Source organism: Moschus berezovskii, chromosome 8, assembly GCF_049115385.1.
Source record: "Moschus berezovskii isolate FMDL1 chromosome 8, NW_MosBer_1.0, whole genome shotgun sequence".
Lineage (NCBI taxonomy): Eukaryota > Metazoa > Chordata > Mammalia > Artiodactyla > Moschidae > Moschus > Moschus berezovskii.
The window spans coordinates 61907091-61924480 of NC_142467.1; the positions used below are offsets into that span (position 1 = coordinate 61907091).

A 17390-nucleotide genomic window follows, 5' to 3' on the forward strand; every position below is an offset into this window, starting at 1 on the left:
GAAAAAAGAACTCAACCTAAACCTCACATGCTATATAAAAATAATCCAAAATGAGCCCAAGAGTTAAAAGTAAAACATAGAATTTCTAAAAGAAAATAGGAGAAAATCTTCATGAGCTAAATAAAGCTTGTTAAAGAATTCTTAGACATGAAACCAAAAGCATGATCCAAACATTGGGAGAGGGGGATCAATAAATTGGACTTTACCAAAATTAAAAACTTAGTATGCTATTTAAAACTTAGGTCTGTTAAGAGGGTGAAAAGACAGGTTACATCCACATCATGGAGTACTCACAGTATACCTGCCTGTAATTAAAAAGCTACAAACTATTGATACACCAATTGGAGGGCTCTCAAGGGCAGCATGTTGAGTTGTGTGTGTGTGTTGGGGGGGCGGGGTGTAGGGAAAGCCAATCTCAAAAGATCATACATTGTATGATTCCATTTATACAATATTCTTGAGATGACAGAATTAGAGATGGAGACAGATTAGATGCCAAGGATGAGGGATGATGGGGAATGTAAGCAACATGGGTATGACTGCAACAGGTATCAAGATGGAGAGCTTTGTGGTGATGGAATAGTTATGTACCTTGTTTGCAGAGGTGGTTGTACAAATCTTCACAGGTTAAAACCAGAGAACTGCTGTGCCAATGTCAATTTACTGCTGTTGATATAGTACTATAGTTCCATAAAATGTAACCATTGAGGGAAACTGGGTAAATGGTATACTGGACTATATATTTGCAACTCCCTGTTAATGAAAATTAAAGTTTTTTAAAAAAATCTGTTACTTAACTTTTTATTAGTATAAATAAACACTGAAGCAAACAATATAACAGAATTTTTAATTTGACAGAAGGCTGCACAGCAGAATCTCATAGTGGCTCTAAATTGATGAGAGTATGCTAATGTTAGGTAATCACCTGGAGTTTTTAGTAGCACACACTTCCTCAATATACACCCTAAGTGATTAATGTCTGAGGAAGGTATTTTAATTTTTCACATACCAGGTCCCTCAGCTTTATCTATAAAGAGCAGCCATTTATACAGGCCAAGCTGGCAGTAAACCTGCATGCATGTGTGCGTGTATGCTTAGTTGCTAAGTAGTGTCCAACTCCTGGCAACCGCATGACTGCATGACAACTGGCCAATTCTCCCTTTCCATGATCTGTTGCAGCAGTCCCTTCCCTAACAGCACCATCTCACCTCCCCCCACCCCAATGGTTTCCTAACTGTTAATCCAACCTCCAGGCTCTCCCCCAACCCCTTTAAGGCTTCCAGTACACACCTGAGAAACTAATCTTCCCTAACACCACTTCTTTTCATATTCCATGTTATCCAGATGGTAGAACTTCTTAAAACAGGAACAAAGTTAAGGAGACATATTTCAGTTTAATTTAAGAAGAAAAAGGCGTTAAAAATAATCACAAAGCAATGTTGGAAAAAGCTGCTTCCAGAGGTGCAAGTCCTGTGTCACTAGATATATTTAAGTATATGGGAACCTGAACCTGGGAGACCTATTCCAGCCACAGAACTCTCTAACTTGGTATCATTTCCCTGATAGTGCTCCCTTCTTCACTTGGCATTCCAAGCCACCCTCTAAAATCTAGCTCCAAGTTCTTTTGTATCCAACCTCTCCTCCCAGCACTCCTCTCCAGTCAGAGCCTTCACTGTTCCTCGTGCACATCTTGCTATGTCTGCTGCTTTTCTTACCTGAATGACTTTTTCTCCCTCCCTTCTTTTACCTTTCAAGATCCAGTACACCTTCAGGAAGCTTTTCTAACCCCATGCATACCTTCCTATTCCATTCCATTCTTCGCATGCTGCTGCTGCTGCTGCTGCTAAGTCACTTCAGTCGTGTCCGACTCTGTGTGACCCCATAGACGGAAGCCCACCAGGCTCCCCTGTCCCTGGGATTCTCCAGGCAAGAACACTGGAGTGGGTTGCCATTTCCTTTTCCAATGTGTGAAAGTGAAAAGTGAAAGTGAAGTCGCTCAGTCGTGTCCGACCCTTAGCGACCCCACGGACTGCAGCCTACCAGGTTCCTCCATCCATGGGATTTTCTAGGCAAGAGTACTGGAATGGCTTGCCACTGCCTTCTATTATTTTTTTATGTCCGTATGTCCTGCATTATAAGCTCCGAGACAAAATAAAAAAAAACAGTAAAAACAGCCTGCTGTCTGCTAGAAGACAGTCTCTCTCTCCTTTTTTAAAATTATTTCAGCCACTCTGCACTACATGCTCAATCCTAGTTTCTTGACCAGGAATCAAACCCAGGCCCCCTACAGTGGAAGCACAGATTCCTAACCAATTAACCTCCAGGGAATTCCCCAAAACAGTCTCTTCACAAGAAACCGCACATGGTCACCTAGCCCTTTCCCAGCTCTGGCCTAATACAAGCTTCTCCCCAGGAAATCCACTGTTATGAACCTGCAGCTCACCAATCATCTGTCCCTTTACTGAGAAGAGTATCTTTAGAAGCCGTGTGAGAATATGAGAATACAGAAAGGTGCACCTGAGACTCTTGGCACCTTCTCCCTCATTCACCCAGAAATGCCCATGAGCTGTAGGGAAGAAGTTACTGACGCAGCAGCAAGTCTCTGTTCTTGGCCTTTGAGATCTACTGTAAACTGCAGCTAATGGATTAAAAAACACTGTTCTAGTAGAAACCATTCCTCATCACTTAACTTCCTATTTATTACTATCATCACTGGTCCTCCTTTTTAAATGTCTCCCCCCTTTTCAAACAAGTGTCAATTAGGCTTTCCCATCTCTGCCTCTTGGATGTCCCATAACCAGTTAAGAGCCCTCTTTTTCTCATCAGAGTCCTATTCAAGTATCCATGAAATACTTTCAGATACTTTGTAACACACAGATATTGTTAAGGTATGTATGTATAAGGAAAGGCTGCTAATGGGTATGAGATTTATTTTGGGAGTGGTGAAATGTTCTGGAATTAAATAATGGTGAAGCTGCACAATTCTGTGAACATACTAAAAACCACTGAATTATATACATTTTAAAATGGTGAATTTTATGTTAAGTGAATTATCTTTTTTAAAGGTAAGATTCTCCACCAGTATCCAGTACTTACACTTGGCACTGGGGTGAAAACATCTTAATTTTTAAGAAACACCTTTTCTCACATACTTCTTGGAGAACATAGTCAATTACCTTCTTCAAACATTTAAGTGCCTATCATAGACAGGCACCATGATAGCTGCCACAGAAAACAGTTGCCAGACCATCACAGAACCTATGCTGCTAGAGCCTAAGAGGGGAAGATAACTAGCTATTTAACTATCATTGTGCCAAGAGCTAGGAAGAAAAAGTATAAAGTAAGAATGACCTAATCAAAGTGGGAAATGTGAGGGTGGGCAGGGTCCCCAAAAAACACATCTCTAAGAGACACATGTAAGTTTCAGCCCATATCAGGTAGTTAACAACTAATTTGGGCTAACAAGCAGTACCTGTTTCACAGGGGTTTGGAAGCCATGCAATTGATAACTGGCTTCCATCCACCACAGGAGACTCACCTGGTCTTGAGGTAAAGCAACCCTGCATTTATGTATGTGTATGTTTTACCCACTGACAGTGTTATGATAAGGTTTTAGTGTCCTCACAAATGTTTGCATTTATTATTCATGTAATCAGGGGCAAATACAAAAAGAAAATTAAGTTATGCTGAAAAACTGCATACATTCAAGTCTCTGATTATTTATGATTGCACAGAAGAGCATAGACAGGGCTTATACAAGCTCAAAAGATATAGAAGGTTCAATTTTTGGCTCAAAAGCATTATAAATAAGAACCTAAATCAACTATTTATTCGAAGACAGTAAGCTCACATCTTTAACCCTAGATCAGAGGTCAGCTAACTATGGCCTGTGGGTCAAATCTAGGCAATCCATCGTTTTCATAAATAAGTTTTACTGGAATATAGCCATGCCCATTTGTTTTTACACTAAATAGCTGCTTTCCCAACACAACTGTTGAACTCAATAGTGTTAAGAGAAACCTTACTGCCAATAAGGTCTAAAATCCTTACTACTTGGCCCTTTATGGGGGGAAAAAAAAGGAAAACTGTACTGGATGAAAGTAGCCCACACTGATTCAGAACAAAAACATCTTTTTATACATCCTTTAACAATTAAAGGATGTGCCAATGGATAAGCAACACACCTGAAATGCAAAGAACTCTACTTCATTAGTCAATCCACTATGGAGTTCTAATAAATCGTAATTACGTGTTACACACTGTACAATTCAGAGCAGTGAGGTCCGAGCTTCCTGTAAGAGCTCAGGACTGCTGAAAGCAGGCTGGGAAAGGTTTTTGTATCAATTATATATTCCTGCCCAATAAATTACCCCCAAATAAGTATCTTAAACATTTATTATCTCCCCAAGTTTTCTGTGGGTCAGGAATGCAGGGTTGGCTGGGGCTGCCATCATCTGAAACTTAACTGTAGTTGGATGATCTTCCAAGGTGGCCTGGTTACATGCTTGGTAAACTAGTACAAGAGACATCAGTTCCTCTCCACAAGACCTCCTGAGTGTCCTCATAACCTAGCCAGCTTCCCCCAGAGTCAATAATCCAATGAGAAAGAGATAGGAAAACACAACATTCTCCTTATGACTTTGCTTCGAAAGTAGATAGTGTAACTTCCACACCACATTCTATTCTTTATAGAACTAAGTAAGAGTCTCTAAGTACAACACATATTCAAGAAAGTCAAAGTTAGGCATCATTTTGAAAGGAAAAGGTGTTCAAGAATCTTCATATATTAGCATCACTTTAGGGTTTCAAATGATGAGTAAACAGCTTCAACAACATAACCTACAAGGTTTGGTTGACTCAAGAATCTGTGCTTAACCATTATCATACCATGTATTTTGTTCTATTTGTCATAGGAGAGAGACTATATCACTATTTGTTAACATTCACCAAAGAAAAAAGTAAGCCAACAGAAGAAAGGCAAAGCACTCCAGTTTTTCACATCTGACACAGTAACAGTGATGGGAGGCAGTTATACATTTGCTTTAGTTTTAGTTCTGTTTTGTTTTCCTGCAAGGAGAAGGAAAATTATGGAGACTAGATCATGAACAGATCAAAAATAATTGCAAAGCTGTATCAGAACAGATAAGCACTTATGATTCAGTGCCACATAAAAAATTTTCTCAGATACAAACAAAAATAACAGAAACTGAAATTTAGATGTGCATTCACAATTGGGAGAGGCAGGGCTGTGCTTGGGAGGGTGTATTATATCACAATTGCTACAGATGTGTATCAGAGCAACTTCTGGAACAAGGAACATATATAGTAAGGGGAAAAAGTTATTTGTTACAATTCAACTTATTTTGAAAATAAATGTCTCTATAGACCCATAAACACTTGACCAAATTCACCTGTTAATACTGTGAGTTTCATTAGGGGAAGCAAGAAGACCAAGGAAGCAAAACTTTCTCACAAAGGGCAGAGAAATAACAGTCATTCTGATTTCCTCAACAAAAAAGCTCAAAAATGGTCCTGAATCAGACAACTAAATCACTTTAAATTAATTTGAATTCACTCTGCCAGGTTGAACAGTATCCCCCCAAAATTTAGATCCTCCCAGAATCTGTGAATGTGGCCTTATTTAGATATAGGGTCCTTGTTGCTGCTGCTGCTAAGTCGCTATAACCAAATTAAGATGAGGTCATCCTGGATTAGAGTGGACCCCAATTCAATGACTAACATCCTCATAAGAGGGAACGTGGCAACACAGATACATGGAGAATACTATGTGACAAAAAAAGTTAGATACTGGAGGGACCTGTCTACCTGTCAAGGAACACCAAGGATTGCCAGCAACAAGCAGAAGCTAGGAAAGAACATGGAACAATCTTCATCTAAGGCCCCAAGAAAGAATGAATCCTGCTGACATCTTGATTTCAGATATCTAGCCTCCAGAACGCCAAAAAAATAAGTTTCTGTTGTTTTAAGTTACCAAGTTAGTAGTCATTTACTATGGCAGTCAGAGAAAACTAACACATCCACGCAGCTAGGATTATGGAATTTAAGTAATCTCACCATTTTCTGTATTAGAAATATTTATGCACAAACTCAAGACAATAGGAGATAGCATCTCCATTTAATGCCTTGCCCTTTTTGGGTACTGTCACAGGGATGAATTTGACTTAAGACTCCAATGGACTATGTATACTGCTGTCAGCCAGAGCGCCACTGAGGCTCTCCCAAAGACCAGGAGAGCACATGCACAGAGCATGGGAGTCAGCTCACCCATTGATAACCAACAGCCCTAAAAAAAAAAAAAAAAAAAAACCTATGTTTTTGTTGAAGTCCTCCTGCTGAACCAGAAGCTTAACAAAAAACTACAGGTTTCAAGAAGTTATTCTTTCAGATTTAAAGTCCTCTTATCTAGATAAGCAAAAAGGACCCACTATATAGCACAGGGAGCTCTGTTCAATGTTCTGTAATAACCTAAATGGAAAAAGAATATGAAAAAGAATAAAAAAAAAGAGATACATGTATAACTGAATTACTTTGCTGTACACATGAAACATTGATAATCAACTATACTCCAATATAAAATAATTTTTTTAAGAAAATAAAGTCCTCTTATCATGATTATTGCATCCTAGTGATGGCAGTTTTTCTAACAGTAACCACTGGTAAGCTGTGGGATACCATTTCACTTCTTATTACTTCTGAGTTTACCAAAACATGTTTCCTTTAAGCTCACATTTAAATCATTTTAAACTTAAGCCAGTGCAAATATGCATAGCTGATTTAACCTATCAGTCTGATAGAAAGAGACACTGTCTAGGTTATTTTCAGAATTGCTAAACATTTTTCTATTTTATCACCCCTGTATCTTTAGCACAAACTAACATATATTACACAGGATAAAAGATAAACTTCTGCCCCATATATTTCCCATCAAACTGTGCTACAACATTCCTACAGCTATTACTTGCAACACTGAAGAGAACTGGACTCAGATTCTCCAAAAAACATGTCGTTAATCATTCCTGATTAAAGTTTAAGCCAGTACAACTTAATAATTTCCAATAAGTGAATATTTGTAGTTACTTGAGCAACTGGCAATATATAAGAATGAAAATATTGATGACAAAGTCACCTTCAAGGATTATTTTTCTAGAAAAGCCTGGCTCTCTCCATACAAAAAGTGCTATTGCCCTACCTTGTTTTCGAACATCTTCTACAGCAGCCACAAGCTCCTCCTTGAGAAACTGACTCTCCTTTGCAATTTTATCCCCCTTCTCCAAGAAATTCTCAGTTGCTTGTTCAACAGATGCAGCCAAAACATGGGCCTTCTTAGAACGACCTCTCTTCTTATTAGAGGGCCCCTTGCTATTGGTGTTTACCAAGGTTGTAACCTAAAAGTTTCAATTTTGAAAATTAAACTGTAGCCAACTAAAATTAAAAGAAAAAAAAAACAAAAAACAGAAAGAGTAACATCTTTACAGATAGCAAGAATAAATTACTCATAGTAAAATGAAACATCACATTTATGAGAGTCTAGTAAGTATTAACAAATAAGATAAAATTCTCTCCATATTTTAAAATATTCAGCAATGATACTCCATATTTAGTTTCCAAAATAATTTAGCTATCTCAATATGTAAGTTAAGAAATATAATGAATATTTTAATTTCTCAAACATGATCATTAGGCTTATAAGCTTCATTTTACAGATTAAAAACTAACATAATAGAGACATGTCATCAAGAAGCTTAGAAAGAGGTTAATAATGAATTGTGGAGCCCAAGAAAATAATTTATTTATAATTTTAAAATATTTACTTTATATTTATATTTAAAATATCTTTATATTTAAAATATTTATTTTCTTGAACTCCAAAATCACGGCAGATGATGACTACAACCATGCCACTACCTCTCATTTTCGTGCTCGAGCACCATGTCTGTCTCCCTCACACTCACACAGACACATACATGTGCCAAAATGCTACACGGGCACATCAAGTTGCTAACAGTTTAATGAATGTCATCACAAATGTGATATCTGTATTTGTAACAGAACACACGAAACCTACACTCTCAAATTAAATGACCTTCTAACTGATCCTGGACAACAAAAGGTGTATTAAGCAGGGTGAACAGACTTAATAGTCAAGGTTCCATATCCTATCTTTCTTAGAAATACTTTTAAGTATTAAGTGATATGCACTGCATACCACTAGCCCCTATTATTGCCAATCAAGACTGAAGAAAATGGCAGCAAATATATTTCTAAAAGGCTAAATGAATTCACATATAAATATTTAATTATTAGTGGAGCCAAACTGTCTCATTACTATCAGCCTAAACTCAACCACTCAAATTAAGGCTTTGAACTAAACAACTTTGCCCTGGGTTTATTACCCAGGCCTACTATTATGGAACTATATTATAAGAACTATGTATTTGTTTGCAGATTCTTACCTGGGTAACAAGAGGCTCTAACAGTCTTTCAACTGCCAGAGTCCTGATCTCTAGACTTTTGGGGTCCCATTTGAAGTTTATGTTGCCTGTGTGGACAGCAGTCATTTCTGAAAGAGAAACAGCCAGTCAGGCAAATATCAAACACACATATGAAACATAAAAATCTTCTCCTACTCAAGGACTTTTTTACACCAGGAAAGTTACAATCACCACAAGATGAAAGAAATTCTTACCAGCCTGCACATGAGGGCCCAGTAACTCTTACAACCTCTTACACATAAGATTTTGAGTTTACAAACATTATGGGTACTACAAGAGGGCATTCCCAATCATGAGCTTTTTCCCCTTGGGCTTCTCTGGCGCCAAGGCACTTCTACCTCCAGTTTTTTCATAACTAACCTAGAATCAGGATGAAAAGCTCAAGGAAAAGAAGGTTAATACAGAAGATGCTGATTTGTCTTATTCTGCAATGGTTCTAATACACCTATTAAAGGTAAACCTCCCTCATTTTCTAATGGGATTCTTAGAGAATATCTTATCTTACTGTATTAAAACCTAACACTTCAGTCTACTGTCTTCTGCACCTACAGCTATTATCACTCACAGCCTGAAGAAATTTCAAGTCACACTTAGTCAAGGATCAGTGTATCAATGTCAAGGTAAACTTCCATTAGGGGCTTTAAGACTAAGGGAAAAGACTTCAGCCAAAATACCAGGCAGTTGGTATTTGCTTCTAAAAGTAGTGCCTCAAAGATTAAACAGAAAAACAGGTGAGGTATATAGATGAGGTAAACACTAATATAAACAACAAACTGTTCATAGAAATACAAACCTTAAAAGGGTGCATTCTTATGAATTGTTACCTCTTGATTTTCACTCTAAAGGAAAAATGAAGGTCCATGGAAAAACCTGGGTACAATGATGTTTACAAAAGCACTATATATAATCATTAAAAACTGGAAACTACCTATATTTCAAAAACTAGACCAATAAATAAATAACAAAACCAATCACAAAATGGGATACTGTGCTACTTTTAAAAAACTACATTAACAAAATTTAGGAAGAAATAACAGTATTCTCAATGCCCAGGTTTTTATCTCTGTTAAGTACTACCTCCTTTAAAAAAAATTTTTTTTAAAAAGGTATATTCCAGGTCTGGTATATCCTATTGTGCAGAAAGCAAGGAAAGACACAATGACTAACAAGAGCATATTAAAAAGATACAAGAATCAAAGGCTCCACTGGCTAAATTCACAAGTTGAATATCAAGAAGATGACTGTAACTGCCTATTAGACAGCTATCCTATGACCATGCATGGTCAGTCGCTTCAGTTGTGTCCAACTCTTTGCAACCCTATGGACCATAGGCCACCAGGCTCCTCTGTCCATGGGATTCTCCAGGTAAGAATACTGGAGGGCTGCCATGCCTTCCTCCAGGGGATCTTCCTGACCTAACCCATGTTCTCTTGCACTACAAGTGGATTTATTACCTCTGAGACATAGGGGAAGCTCTAAGGATCCTCAAAAGGAAAGAAAGGGGATGAGAAGAAAATTTCTGTACCATAAACATACAATAGAATTAGAAAATGACCATTTTGCAAACCCCAATGTAATAACTGATTCAAACGAGGACTACCAATGGATATTAACACCATTAGGTGATGGACTACTGGGGAAAAGACTATTTGTAAGGTGCCAGAGTATCACCTGACAGGTTTAACTTAACTAACTACAAAGGGGGCAAGACATACCTTTACAACATTGAGATCTAATGGCCATCTCCTTAAGTAACAAAATTTAGCATTGCTCATAATGCAACTCTGATATTACATGCCTCACATGCCATGCCTTGGCATGTGAAGTGCCCTATATAAAGTGCCCTATAGTCCCTAAAAGGTATTTTTAATGAAAAAAAGTTTTAGATGTTTTTCAAGTGCCCCAGTATTACTATAAACTGAGCAAAGTTAATTGTCCAAGAGCAAAATGAAAATTAAATATTTAACCTGAGTCTAATGAAGCCTCTGCATAGGGATTCTAAGCCTTTTTCAATGTATGGATCCCTTAAGCAGTCTAGTGAATCTTACAGACTAATGTCTGGTAGAAATATAATACAAGCCACCTATGCAATTTAAATTTTTCTAGTAGCCACATTAAAAAGTAGAAAGAAACTAATGAATTAATTTCAATAATATATTTATTTAACACAGTATATCCAGAATATTATCATTCCATTATGTAACTGATTTTTTAAAATTACTGATTACATAAGATGGTTTACAAAGTACTAAGTATTGGAAATCTAGGATGTGTTTTACACTTAAGGCATATTTACATTCAGACAAGTCACATTTCCAGTACTCAGTAGCCACACGTGGATAATGGCTTCAGTACTGCACAGATAGTACTGCAGCTACAGATCCTTTCTCAGAACTTTTTTTTTAATGCATGAAATACAATTCAAAGGATTACAAAGGAAACATACATATTGAGATTTAGCTGTCAAAAGCAATATATATGCTCTTTATTAACATACTAAATAAGATGTCAAGAATTTTGATAACTACTTCAAAGTAATAATGAACACACATTTTTTCAAGATAGATTACAATTACTTCATGTATGAAAAGCACTGAGATTCCTACTGTTGGGACAAAGTTACAGGTTCAACTGAGGCTGGAGTTTTGTTTTCTATTGTTAATAATAAATTCCTATTAATAATAATGGAGACAAAACTTTTCCAATACATATTCAGTGCAGGTTAAAAAACCCTAACCTGAACTGAATTTCATAGAAGTATACAAGGGATACAGACCTATGTTAAATACCACAAGGGAACAGACAATTGGAATATAAGGCATTCTTATAAGACAATGGGGCCTTAACTCTTCAAAAAGTCAATATGAAGGTGTGGGACATAATTTACACTAAAAGACTCAGGAGACAAAAGAATCTAATGCAACACACATATCTCATTTGGATCCTGGTTTGAAACAAAAAGCTATTAAGAAGACATTTGTAGGAAAACTGGTAAATTTTTATATTTAATATTATATTCACTGGAGAAGGAAATGGCAACCAGCTCCAGTATTCTTGCCTGGAGAACCCCATGGACAGTATGAAAGGCGTGCTTGGGGTCACAAAGAGTTGGACACGATTTGGTGACTGAACAACAACAAATTAGATTATATTATGGAATTAATGCTCAGTTTCATAGGTGTGATAATGAACTGCAGCTGTATAGAAAAAGGACTATTTTTAGGAGATGCGTACTGAAATCTTTAGAAATCAAATGTCAGGATGACTGCAACTTTCAAATTCAGCAAAAGTAAACATACAGAGAGACCACGAATTATTTAAAAATATTCATAACTGTTTAATATAGATGGGGATCATGTGGAGTGGCTGGGTACACCTGAAATTTCTCATCTTAAATGAAGAAAATGTTGTAGAGGTTTATGAGAAAATGTTCAAAATACATACTACTGAAGACAGAAATTAGATTTCAAAAACAATATGAAGTATAACTGCAGTGGGATATATAAACCAAAATATTAACAACAATGCTACATCTTAAGATTGGGGGATTATGAGTGGTGTTAACTTTCTTTTTTCACAATTGTATTCTCTAATTTTATAAAATTACAGGACAGGGAGGCCTGGCATGCTGTGATTCATGGGGTTGCAAAGAGTCGGACACAACTGAGCGACTGAACTGAACTGAACTGAACAGGTATTCAGAAAGTTATTTTGTAATGAAAGAAGTAGAATCTTTATTTTACAAGGTGCAAGGAGGACAATATAATCAAAAGGCATGCTTGATCATCACTCAACCATGAACTTGTTTCCTCATTTATAAAGTAAGGTATCATTTACTTAAAAAAAAAGATTATCACTATCTTCAGAGGGCTTGTGTGAAAATTAAACAGACTATGATCCACTGAATAAAATGAATCTATGATAACACCAACAAAGAAGGAAAAGTTCTTCCATAATAGGAAATCAGCTAACATAGAGAGAAGGAGTAACACATATAGAAAAATCACCATTTAAGAAACCTCAAAATATATTCAGGCAAGAATTGGCAAAGAATGCTAAAGCAAACAGGTGAAAAGTTTACTAGGAAACTGAGTATTCAACCCAGTGCTCTGTGCCAACCTAGGCGGGTGGGATGGGGTGGGGGGGCAGTTCAAGAGCAAAGGGATATATGTGTACTTATGACTGATTCACATTGTTGTTGTACAGCAGAAACCAATACAACATCGTAAAGCGATTATCTTCCAATTAAAAATAAATTTAAATAAAAAGGAAACTGAGTATTTACATAGTCTCATAGTAACTCCCAAGAGATTACTGATTATCAAGATGAGAAATAATGTATTTAACTCTGCAGAGCAGAAACCTGGCAAATACCACCTTAGCCAAGTGACAAAAATTAATATCCCTAATAATGGGATAAATGGACATCATGTACTTCCTAATACAATGCAATAAGAAGGATACACCATTGCCTTCTGTGGTATTTCAAAGTTACATAACCCCAACCCTGTCAAAAGGAAACATCAGACAAACTCAAAGTAATGGATATTCTATAAAGTAACTAGCTACAGTCTTCAAAATGTCAAGGTAGGAAAAACAAAGAGGCTGAGAAATACTTCCAAATTAAAAGAAGCTAAAAAAAGACATGAAAACTAATGCAGTCATTCTGGACTGAAAATTGCACTAGGAATAAGAAACAATTGAGACAACTGACATAATTCGATCAGGGATCCTGAAATAGATAATAAATAGTAATATATCAATGTTAAATTTTGAAAATTCCTCTCATTGCATTGTAGCCATCTCCATATTACACATAATGGGAATGATATCTACAACTTACTCTCATATGGTTTAGAAAAAAAATAATTTATTAAATATATGGCAACGCACTCCAATATTCTTGCCTGGAGAATCCCATGGATGGAGGAGCCTGGTGGGCTACAGTCCACGGGGTTGCAAAGAGTCGGACACGACTGAGTGACTTCACTTCACTTCATACACAAAGAAGAATGAAAAAATGGGAGGCAGAAGAGAGATAAGGAACAGAGGGAAACTGAATGGAAGAATGTGGGATAGGAACAAGGAAGGGATGGAGAGAGAGCGGTAGCAGGAGAGAGGGAGGGGAAGCAGAAGGGAGGAGAAGGGGGGGAAGGGCAAGGAAGGAGAAAGAGACGTCCTGAAATGGCTAATGTAGCTGAGAACTGATTTTTTTTTTAATTAATGTTAAATAGTCACTAATGACTACCTTATCAGACAGCACAGTTCTAGACCATCTACAGAAAAGCAACAGACATCTACATCTCATATTTGAATAATGACCAGGACAAAGTAGAACTGCATGTGTCTGTGACTAGTCCACTCCTAACAACTTTAATATAAAAACATCAGTCTGAATCCTCTCCCCTAAATGAATGCTTGAGGCACAAATAGATAAGACTCCTTTAGACATTGCTGAAAATATTACTGCAAGCATCATCTAACATTTCACGAAGACTTATGTAAGCATCAAAAATTCTAGAACCTGGGCTTCCCTGTTGGCTCGGTGATAAAAAATCCACCTGCCAATGCAGGAGACATGGGATCAATCCCTGGTTCAGGATTGATACCACAGAGCAACTAAGCCCACTGCACCATCACTACTGAGCCAGCACTCTAGAACCCATGAGCCACAACTACTGAGCCCACATGCCACAATTACTGAAGCCCAAACGCTCTATAAAGCCTGTGCTCCACAGTAAAACAAGCTGCCCCAACGAAAAGCCCATGCGAGACAACTGGAGAGTAGCCCCTGCTCAGCACAACTAGGGAAAAGCCCATGCAGCAATGAATACCCAGCACAGCCAAATACATGAATAAAATTAAACTAATTCTAGAATCACTGAAAATAGGATGCCAAAAGGAATACAGATTTGCTTAATCTAGTAACAAAGAATGCCAGTGTCCATGGAATTTGTCTCATCTCAAGTGGGCAAATTTGCTCTCTCTACATTCATACTGTGTAAAGCCTACACTCTGGTTTTTAAAGGTTATTTGTCCACTAAACTGATCAATCCAAGTTAGTAAACCTCAGGAGATAGGACTAGTCTATATCGCTACAGGGCTGACAACTATAGCTCAAGTAAATGTCACGAAATGTCAAAGATAAGACATTTCAGAAGGAATGATTTTCCCCATGCAGCCCACATTTCTGTATCCTAGCATTCCAGCCACTGTATCAACACAAAACAGAAAGTATTTCAAAGGTTGTAGAGGGAATGAGCCCAAAGACAACTTAAGTGAAGATACTTGCAAGTAGAAATGTAGTCACATTTTCACATTTGGATTTTAATTATGAAACAAGTATGACACAAAATTCACTTTCCCAAAGAAATACGCTCTTTTTTTCTTGAACTAAAAAGCCTTCATGAAAGGAACCGAGAGAAAAACATTAGGTCAATCCCTGCCTGGGGAAAGGCACTGAGCCTGAGGACTTGATCACTTTTGAAAACCCTCAAATCAAAATCCAAACAACATACACATGCATTCTTATTGCTTTAGAATTCATAGCTCAAGCCCAGTGAGCAAAACTGAAGACCAGGATGAGAATCCTTAGCTCAAAGACAGGGTTCAGGCCACAGAAAAGCTGCCAAGGAAAAGGAAAGCTATTCACAGATAACTAAAAGAGGGAACAAGCTGTCCAAGGTGACCCTGTGCAGACTGGACCAGTCCAGTCATGGGGTAAAAAGGTTTCAGACACTTGGAGAAAAATTAGGATTGCCTCAGAGAAAGAACAAGAGTCCCCTGATTATCATACACATGTTGAAAATAAGGATAAAAACATTCTCAAAAAATGTCTTTTTGTCTTTTGTTTCCCTAATTTTGATACTCTGGGGTATAAAATAATTTCACTTTCTTGTTAACTGGAAAAAAGGCAGAGTGTAAACACAATAACAAAATTCAAACAACCCTGATCTCTCTGGGTCTGGGAACTGGTAAATGGGAAAAGCCTGTGCCCAGCTTCCCATGAGCCCCAGCAGTCTTTATTACGCACATCTAAGGTTGTCAGATCATTCAATTTTTTAAGAGATCCGAACATGCAGATTTTTATGTTAAATCTTCCAAATTTAATATTAGAAACTTGTTCCAAAAAATTTTACCACTGTATGGGACAATCATGTCTGAGTACTATGTTTGCCCTTTCGATCACCACTTTGCAGTCACTAAAGATTTTCCCATGAAGTCCTTTCTGATTATACATTCCAGAACTCCACATCCTCTTAAGTAATGTCTCTGAGGGGATCTTCAGGCTCCCCCATAAGATACACTAGATTCAGGCTCACATTAAAGATGTTAAGGCAAAGACTCACTCACTCACTTCCACTGGAAAACTTGAAATATACTGACACTTGAAAACTGAGAACCCATTCAGTGTGTTTTCAAGTCTTTTAACAACCATGAAGGAAGCAGACTGCTTTGTGATGCATCTTTAATCAAAGGTCCTGCCATGAGTGACACCAAATGTTATTAAACCATACTACAAAATCAAGTTATGCTTTTGTGACAACCCTAAAAGGATTTCAAAAAGTAGAGGTAGAACATTTAAAATCTAATGAAAACACATTCTCTGGAAAGAACATGGCTCCTGGAACCAGCTTCATCATTTATTTTTTCTCTGACATAGGCAAGTTACCTCAGCTTTCTGAATTCTCAGTTTTCTCATCTACAAAATGAAAGGGGTTGAATTCTAAGCTCCAAGTCTTTTCAGTTCTGAAATTCTAGTATTCCCTTCACTGGAATGATCTCTCAATAGCCTCTGAATTGTTGCATTAAATATCATTTAATTTTTCCCAGGCTTAGACTGTGGTAACCCTAGCTGTATTCTAAGTTTAAAGATGACAACTATGCTTATGCTTCTTTACAAGTCTTAAGTTGCTGGCAAGGTGCTTTAAGCAAAGATGCTTTATGCAGAGCAGACATAGTATTAGCTGAATTATATTTACGCAATATGATTTTAAAATATTTACAAGCCTACCAAGACAAGGCTCCTACCTCAATACTAGTCATATCTTCTGCTTCTCTACAATTAATGACATCATTTACAGTAGCTAAACAAATAACTTTTAAACTCTAGGCAATTTCTAGTTTTCCAATTAACTTACAGAGCACTCCTTCACAAGATCTATTACAAAACCTACTACAGCTGGCCAACCTTAATGAATTACAGCAACCTGAGGTTTTTCCAGGAAGGGATCATGCTTGGTGAAACTAAATAAAATGTTAAACTGTAGTTATTCAGTCTTCAATACCTTATAAATAGCAATCCTGGCTATAAAGCAAAAGTTCACTATAAATTCAGAAAGGGGAAGAGACAGTGGGCAGTTGACTAGCAATCTTCATGATAGAAAGAGAAATGGAGAAGCAATAAGCAGAAAGTAAAAGCACAGCTCCTCCAGAACCAAGGAGGCTGATTGTTGGCAAATGGCCTCAATCATGCAAAGAGCTACATACCTTCTCCAGAGACATTAAATGTTCATTTACAATGGAATGGCCACATCATTCTTAAAAATGTGTCTGCTTCAAAGCTTTAGACTATCCCTACCTAGCTACTCAATGCCAACTTTTTTTTTCATATAAACAGCAAGGTTAAGTTAAAGCAATGGTTAGATGGTTCATTTAAATGCAAATCAAGAAATTTAGAAATTAAAAGTACCCACACTAACGCTAACTGTCACAGTGCACAAGATACAGGATTGTGGATTAGTCAGTGCAGTCCTAGGGTGCTAGGCTACATCTGTATTAAACAGAATTAACAAAGCTGTTGAGATTTTAACCTTCAAATCTCCAGGCTACTGTAAAAAAAAAAAAAGAAGAAGAAAAACAAAACAAAACCTTATG

At 37.1% G+C, this 17390-nt stretch overlaps 1 protein-coding gene across 1 annotated transcript in view; it reads right to left on the reverse strand.

The window, feature by feature from the left end:
* Positions 1-17390, reverse strand: part of CTNNA1 (catenin alpha 1) — a 178687-nt gene that overhangs the window by 140662 nt on the left and 20635 nt on the right. Inside the window, exons 2-3 of the mRNA XM_055431247.2 lie at positions 8475-8581; positions 7211-7406 (exon numbers count right to left, since the gene is read on the reverse strand). Coding sequence (XP_055287222.1) covers positions 7211-7406; positions 8475-8579 — 301 coding nt within the window. The 5' untranslated portion in view covers positions 8580-8581. The remainder of the gene's footprint in view (positions 1-7210; positions 7407-8474; positions 8582-17390) is intronic.